This window comes from Diadema antillarum, unplaced genomic scaffold (assembly GCF_040938485.1).
Source record: "Diadema antillarum isolate AM-2024a unplaced genomic scaffold, OU_Dant_1.0 seq00000696_RagTag, whole genome shotgun sequence".
NCBI lineage: Eukaryota > Metazoa > Echinodermata > Echinoidea > Diadematoida > Diadematidae > Diadema > Diadema antillarum.
Window position 1 is genome coordinate 2,338,782 of NW_027271601.1, and position 8,719 is coordinate 2,347,500.

The window sequence follows — 8,719 nt, forward strand, 5'->3', positions numbered from 1 at the left end:
AGAGCTTGTTAAGGACATTATGTTTTTGCTCTGGATTGTTAAGTGGAGTGATTCTTTATTGGTTTCCCCCTCATAAGAAGAAGAAGAACAACAACAACAAAATCTAGTCATACCCTGAGCCTACTCACATATGGATTCTCAAGGATGCACTGTGTGTCAGCAATCCCCAAGAATAGCAACATCGAGACACCACTTGTCTTTCCGATTCAAGGAGGCTTCTTACAGTTCCTTAGAATGGGGCTGTGCTCTCTTACAGTATATAGGTGACAGCCCAGCATCATATCAATGTTAACCCATTGTGGACAGGCTGATTTTGCTTTATCACACATTTCCTATTGACTCTTGCCTGAGTATACTCGGGAGTAGAGGTCTTCAATGGATTAATAGGATTGCCACATTTCATTCCCTAGCACACAGGGATTAACATCATATGCATATTTTCATGGCATTACAGATTGAACTGAAATGTTACTGCAACTGTAGTTGTGACATGTCCAGACTTGAGGTATGGCAAGTAGCGGCAAGAGTAGAAGTAGCAGGAGGTACGTGTGGTTTCCAGGGGGGCTACCTCACTGCTTCTCCTCGCAGCAGACGGGCGCAGTTCTTTGCCAACACCTGGGAGAGCAGCTTGCTCCTGGACTTGACCCAGAGGTCCAGCTTACCACCCTCCATCTTGACATGGACCAGACAGGTGGAGGAACCCAGCAGGGAGCCACAGATAATGCCCTCGTTGCCTGGCAGCAAGACAGAGATAGAAACAATAGATCTTGATTATTGTTTTTACTTTTTCGGGGGGGGGGGGGGGGTGTGCTGTGTTACAAGTGTCACTTTCATTTCATGCAGACATTCATGTCATATATATATATATATATATATATATATATATATATATATAAACATTGTAGTTGTTCCGCGTATTGGCAGTACTAGAAATAGCAATAATAAAGTCACAACAGAGGAATGCAGGGAATGCATTAATAGCCAATCTTGATTTAATGAATAATCCGAATTTTCGAGGAACCTTCCTCTTCTTTCATCCCTGAAGAAGAGGAAGGTTCCTCGAAAATTCGGATTATTCATTAAATCAAGATTGGCTATTAATGCATTCCCTGCATTCCTCTGTTGTGACTTTATTATTGCTATATATATATATATATATATATATATATATATATATATATGTCTTTTTCTAATCAGACTAATGTCTTCCCTTCACTATACTTCCTTTTATTTCTATCATTCACGGTGTGTAGGAGTTTATGCAAAGGTTGAAACACTCTTCAGCCAAAAAACAAAAAGATAACCCCCCCTAAAAAAAAGAAATAAAATTGCATAACTTATGAAGCAGACTCTAGAATACACAATTTATATTCCAAGAGGCAGCAAAGTGGGAAACACAAAATGCATAAGAAGATGATGCTACACAAATATGAACATACAGCTGTATATATGTAAATAGGCGGTGTAGCTCTTCACCCCCGAACAGTTTCTTGCCATGTCAACTTCTACTCACTCACTCACTCACTCAAAAAAGATAAATAATAATAATAAATGAATTTCTATCAAAGTTGGGAAATTAAACCACACAGTACGATGAGGTATGAGCAATACGAATGCAGGGAAAGAACCATACCCATTTTCACTCATTACTCCACATACAAACATGCAAACACAAATACACAAAAAGTACATGTAAGGGCTGCCACAGGTAGCCCTGCTGCGATTGGGGGAGGGGGGGGGGGGGGGTTCAGGTAGCAAGTTAGTATTCACAAGGTTTATAAAATTTACCATATAAGCCCTTTATGAGTAATTAACAAAAATATATCATCACTAAGATATAGGCCTATGTACACTTTATATTTAGGTTACTCATAAGAAAAAAGTCTCATGAATTTGGCTAACTTATTTTTCTGATTTAAGGACGTTCCTCAGTTGAGTTTATGCACATCCTAGCTGCGCAGGTTGGCAGTGACATAACAAAGAGCGTAGAAGCGCAGGCACGAGTGATGAGCTGAGCTAGCAGAGCTGAGCTGAGCAGCTGCTAGTACTAGTAGATTGAGCTAGAGTTTGGTACGTACGGATACCCGACAGCTCCCCCCCGCGGCGCGGCGGTGGCTGCGCTGGGCAGCCTCGCTCGGCTCGCGTGCCGACTGTACGCGCTACAATCTGTACGTACGCAATGTTCAGAGGTCTGAGCCGCATATCATATACATGGTCATGGTAAAACAACACTGATCGACGATTGGGAAGCTTGGAAGTGGAACTGATCAGCTGTTTCCATTTTCAATCCATCTTCAATCAACGTTATTATCTGTTTTGTGACATGCATTTCATTATCTGTTCATCAACTGGTCAAGTCGAGTGCTAAGGTAGGGCCTACCTAGGGCCTACAGGCCCTCGTCGGGGACTACTAGTCTACAGACTAGGTGTTAAAAACAACAACAACAACAACAACAAAACAAACATAATTCATGACACACATTTCATCTTTAGGTCTAGTAACTAAAACAATCTGAGTATCTCTGTTAAAATCTAAATTAGATCTAAACTTGTCATTACTAATACAAAATATTGCTTCTTTTTTTAATTTTGTTTACAAAATACAAGGTCATGAAAGTATTATCAAACATGTATTTATCACTTTCACCATTCAGATATTAATCGTTGATCACCAAATCTGGTGTAACAAAAGGAGAATCATTTTTTTTCGGGGGGGGGGGGGGGGTACTCAGGGTAAATCTTCATAGTATACAACACGCACTTTACCAACCACTGCAATAATCAACACTTGCAATCTTCAATCAACGTCATTATGTTAAGATTAATTGTTTTTCCTTTGGAGGACCGTCAGACTAATGCCAAAATCCCATTTCCTTATATTTATTCTTCTTCCTCCATTATCACTTTCTGCACCTGGTTGCAGCAAGTGGGTAAAATAAGCAAACAAATTATAAACATGTCAATGTTTTCCACGCTTGCGTCCACATAATATCATTATGGCTGTGTTAAGGGAAATGATAACAAAAAACGCACATGGACCTTCCTTTCTGAATATTTGTTCACCATATCACTGCAATTGTGACACATTGTTGTTGTTTTTTTTCAGTGAACCACATGAGATTCATGCATCCTGGCAGGGTATAACCCTGCATTGTTTCCTGACCAGATCTGGGGGTCTTACGATGATTTCTGTCGCAAGGAGGCTCTGCTAGCACAAAAACAAGCACATGAACCCCCCATTTTTACTATTTTTCTGGGATGAGTAAGTCTTCTTCTACAATTTGGTCAAGTTTCGTGAAAATGACATGGGTTTAGAATGTACAGCATATGTTTTATGAACCCACCCTGTCAGGGCATCCCTGCCGAGGTTCCTGACCAGATTTTGGGGACTTACGATGATATATGTCGCATGGGGACGCTGCCAGCACATGAACCCCCACTTTTTATCGTTTTTCTCGAATTAGTAAGCCTTTTTCTACAAGTTTCGTGAAAATGACATGGGTTTTGAATAAACAACGTGAGATTTATGAACGTACCCTGTCAGGGCATCCCTGCATAGGTTTCTGACCAGATTTTGGGGGCTTACGATGATATATGTCGCATGGGGGCGCTGCTAGCACAAAAACGAGCACATGAACCCCCACTTTTTATCGTTTTTCTGGAATGATTAAGTCTTCTTCTACAATTTGGTCAAGTTCCGTGAAAATGACATGGGTTTTGCATGTACAGCATAAGTTTTATGAACCTTGTCCTTTAGCTCACCCCTAACAGAAAACATCAATGAGAAGGATTTGAGAGATTTCGGTATTTTCTGCCGCGTGAGGGCGCTGCTTGCTCAAGAATTAGAGTGTAAACCCTAACTTTAAAACCTTTTCTTCGTTTTGGGTTCCTTTTTTCTGCAATTCTTGCAAATTTGGAGGAAATAACATGGATTTTGAAAGAATTATGGGGATTTAAGTTTGTCATTGCAGATTTTGTTGCCAATCATGGTCTTGATCCTGTAACGCTATCATTTTAGCACTGGACGGCAGACCAGTCATATTCTTCAAAGTCCCGTACAAGAAATACAAGCAGATGAACCTATGGATTTATTTGCATATTTGGGCTTCGGATGAGTCAAAGTTACATTATGAAAAGTTTCAAGAAAATGACATGGATTTCACTTTAACTGAGGATCGTCCTTAAGCATTTTTATATTCATCTCATTTCCAAAACCAACCAAAGAAAAGGCACTATAAGGAAAAGGATATAAAGCATTCACAAACAATGGGTCAATTAAATAAACCACAGTAATGTGCTTCAAGCACTCAAAAGAGTTTTCACTTTCAGACCAGGCTTGGACTTTGACTATCAGACAGGATGTACTCAAGATATTAAACTTTTGATTGAAAAGAAAAGTTATAGATTATCAACTTCCTGTGATTTTGGCCAAATCTCACTTTGGAGTTTTAAGGGCTTTAATGTCTACAAATTCATCAGTACTGTGATGATATGGGGATGTAAATCTTTATATATGACAAGTAGTAGTTCCTTACCCTAGAAAAAACAAAACAAAAGAAACTGCAAAGTAACCTGATGTTACTTGCTCTGGTCTCTGAACAACTCAATGAGACTCTCATTGAACTTAAGATACTTCCATGGAGAATGCTAGTGATGTTTTTTTGTTTGTTGTCTTCTCCTTTTTTTTTCTTTTTTTTTTTTTTCGGGGGGGGGGGGGGGGGGGTTAATCAGTAGTGTGGTAAATTCATGTGAGGTGTGATCAGAAGTGTGATTGCAGTTTGTGTGTATCATTGGTTATCCTTAACCTGTTGAGAACAGACTGATTTTGATACAAGTGTATCACACACATTTCCCATAGACACCTTCCCGAGTATACTCGGACCTCCTCCTAATCGGGTTAGATAAGGGTCACTTCCATTCTGGCCTCTGCTTACCACAGCACACCTGTGTACATCTGTATACATTTGTAATTCTATTTCACTATTTTTCTTTTATTAACATGATCTGTTTGTAATGGTACACTGATACTGATGTTTCTTTTTTTATTCATATTTTTTCCCCCCTATTTTGGTGAAATCAAATAGATTGAAACTGAAACTGAAGTCATCAATGTTCATTTGTACACTTTGATACATGCATCCAGGAAATGGGAACACATACAGTTCACCCACTGAAGACTAAGTAGTCCTGAGTATGCTGGGGGAAATGTCTATGGGAAATGTGTGTTATAGCAAATTCAGTTCATCCTCAAGAGGTTAAAGTGGGTATATGTACAGAACCATCAGTGGGTGTGTATGCATTCAGAGTGGCACAGACAAAGGCATTTAGTGATCAATGAAATATATCAAAAGATTGTTTTTAAAGACTACAAAACATTCTTAGAGTTTTTTTGTTCGCTTCTTTGTTGTTGTTTTTTTAACATGGTCTGTTCATTCTCGTATACAGGGAAACTCCGTTGTAACGAGCTCGGATATAGCGAGATATTGATTTTAACGAGAAGATTTTACTGGTCCCATTTTCATTTGCACATACTAAAATGGTAAAAAAATGCATACGTTTATAACGAGGTACCGGTTATAACGAGGAAAAATTGGTGGTCCCACCGACCTCGTTATAATGGGGTTTCCATGTATAATGTTTTATGGTACAGCTACTCTGACTGATGAAGGAATGAACACATAGATTGAAAAATGATATAATGACTAGTTCAATGTGGACAGAAACTGATGTAAAAAGCCATAGTCTGAATGTTGTTCATATTGTCATATCATCCAATTCAATTCAATTCATTTCAATTCAATTCAATTCAATTCAATTCAATTCAATTCAATTCAATTCAATTCAATTCAATTCAATTCAATTCAATTCAATTCAATTCAATTCAATTCAATCTAATCTAATCTAATTCAATTTAATTTAATTTTAATTTTAATTTAATTCAATTCAATTCAATTCAATTTGATAGTTTAAGATCAATGTGTGGCATATCAAAATAGCTAGGGGAAAAATGAGGAGAGCAAATCAGACATTTACTGCAAATGGTGACAAGACCAATACAAAGAAGGACTGGGGAAGTATTGCCTTTCTCAAAACTTGAGGAACAGTGTAGTCACAATTTTAGTTACAGTGTACACTGCAACTGTCTAAGACCTTCTACCGCAACTTGTCCTTCAACAACAGAATAAAGGGAACGTGAGAACTTGCAATCTTTTGTTCCTTGCCCTTTTCAATGGAGGTTAAAGACAATGGTGAAAGTATGGAAAGTGATCCTATCAGGGTTCAATAGGTCATCACTTCCTGATCTCAATACACACGGATGCAATGTATGCTTGCAGTGTAAAAAGTATCAGGAAGTGCTGAGTTGGAAAAAAACAAAGAAGAAGAAGTATAGACCAGGATGCCAGAACTAGTCTAGGATGGGTCATTGTAAGCTGTCCAGAAGGTAAAATGAATTTTTAAAGGTCACCTGGAAACAAAGTTTCAGAGAGGGAAGTGTCTTTAAATGTAGTTACAAATTGACACCAAGTTGGTCACTGCACTATTAAAAAAAAATATACTAGGTACACATGAAACACAGATTGAAACAAAAAGGATGCACTCACATCCCCATACACAAACACACACATACTTACAAAATAGCTTTACAGAAGGGGGGGGGGGGGGTTGAAATGGAGGGGGTGTGAAGGGGGGTTGAAATGGAGGGGTGTAAAGGGGAGTTTGAAAGGGAGGGGGTGTGAAAGGGAGGGGTATCATGGAGGACACAAAATACTGGAAAGTGACACAGAAGTGGATTGGCATAATGCAAATAAACACATTTGTGTGAGTCAGTGTCATTCCTATCAACAATGACATCGTAATCAAAAGAGGTCTCCATACTGCATCAATAACTTATCAGCTGTATGTAATCATTCACATTATACACACATTTTCACAAAATACGCAGATGCGAACATGCATGTGCAAGAAATTTACGGAACCACCTGGTGCAGAGCAGGAAGGAAATAGCTCAGACATGCAAGCACAACATTTTTCCTTAACAGTGGAAAAAAATGATGTTGGCACAGTCGCCTCCATTTAATCTGGACAACCTTGGAGTAAAGATCTTTTTCCTAATTACTGTATAAGCTGTTATTTTCACGAGGGTTTAATTTTTTTGAATTTTGCGAATCACAGTTGGACCACAAATTTAACAACACGCAAAAATGTCACCATATATGCTAAGGTAGTAGTGCACTTATAGAGGCCTCTGTGTCAATTCGCGAAAACAACATCTCGCGAAAATGTCTGTGACCTCCTCGTTCGCGAAAATATCTGCATGCAAAAATAACAGCGTATACAGTAACTGGCTATCTTAATTAGAAGAGGTCAGGCATTGAGGTATCCATATATGCCACAAAGTTCAATAAATGGGGCTACACATGACACCATAACTTGCATACAATTGGATATCACTAAAATGCTTAGCTGCATATGTACAGGTGGGCAGTCACCAGAGACAAAGGTCTACCTGACTTGGATGGCAAACTTAGTTTCAATAACCTTGAAGCAGGGGCTGATATGTTTATGTGTCAACAGCAGCATATTTCATCAAAGGGCTGTGCAAGGCTAAGCCTGAAAGGTGGACCATGTGATGCATTGAACAGCAATAAATCTCAAGATCTTGAGTTAACGTTGTACACTCCTTCATAAAGTCTACAGTTCCATGGTGCAGTAATTTCCCCGTCCCAAACCACAGTGTAGACACTCACTGGGACTTCTCCCAGTGTCCCCATGAAGCTTGTCAGGTCCGGGGTCCTGGGACAAAATTTGGAGGGGAGAATGACCTTGGGCCATGACTAATAGTGCCCAGCTATATTCATCAAATGTGTGCATGCACACACTCTGGTGTCAACTGGCAGGGCTTGCCCCACACCCCCACTGCCCTTGTAGCTCAGGGACAGTCCAGGTAGTAGTGTGGACAGTCAGTCCTAAAAATTACAAGGTCTCTCCCGACTTTTCCCTCGACACAGAACCCAGCATGAACGTGGGGTCTAGTGTACACATTTGCAATAAATCCACTTCATTTTCCTCCCTAAGTAAACTTAATTTTCTACAGAGTTTTTATTATGTACAAATATCTGATAAAGTATACATCCCATTTTACTGACCTCTCATCCTGATTGCGAGGTAGAAATGATATACCTTGAAAGTGATAAGAGTAAAATTGTCTTGCTGTAGCTGTATTCCTGTTCATCTGAGTCTTGATTAAACAATGGCAACTGCACTAACATGATCACAAACATAAACATAACAAAAGAAGTAGGGTCCTACACTGCTTCACACTCTCACTACATGATGAAATGTGACTCTGCACCTCAAAACAAACAAAAAGTCGCCAGACATGAATTTTTAGCTAAGACCATATTCTGAAAGAGCAGACTTTAAGCTTTAAAATGATGTATAACTCAAATCAAATGGACTCTCGCAACCTATCTTAATATTGGAAAGAAAGCACAAACTCAGGAAAAGTGTGAACTGAGAAAAGAGGCTCTGAAGTATAGTGTCTATTCAAGCGCTTAATCTTTACCAAACCGTGCTGGCTGTGCGATGAATGGGACAAAAAACAGGAAGTAAACCACCAGAGTAACAACAATGAAGGGATTATCAGATTAAAATGAAATTAAGCATGCCTTATTAACACATTCTGTCCATAATTAATGCCAACTTTCGAAGCAGTAGC

The 8,719-nt window shown here is 39.0% G+C and overlaps 1 protein-coding gene across 1 annotated transcript in view; it reads right to left on the reverse strand.

The window, feature by feature from the left end:
- Positions 1 to 278: 278 nt before the first annotated feature.
- LOC139737578 (AP-4 complex subunit epsilon-1-like) overlaps positions 279 to 8,719 on the reverse strand; it is a 51,412-nt gene continuing 42,971 nt past the window's right edge. The window contains exon 23 of the mRNA XM_071648260.1: positions 279 to 734. Within this exon, the coding sequence (XP_071504361.1) occupies positions 565 to 734 (170 nt within the window). The 3' untranslated portion in view covers positions 279 to 564. The remainder of the gene's footprint in view (positions 735 to 8,719) is intronic.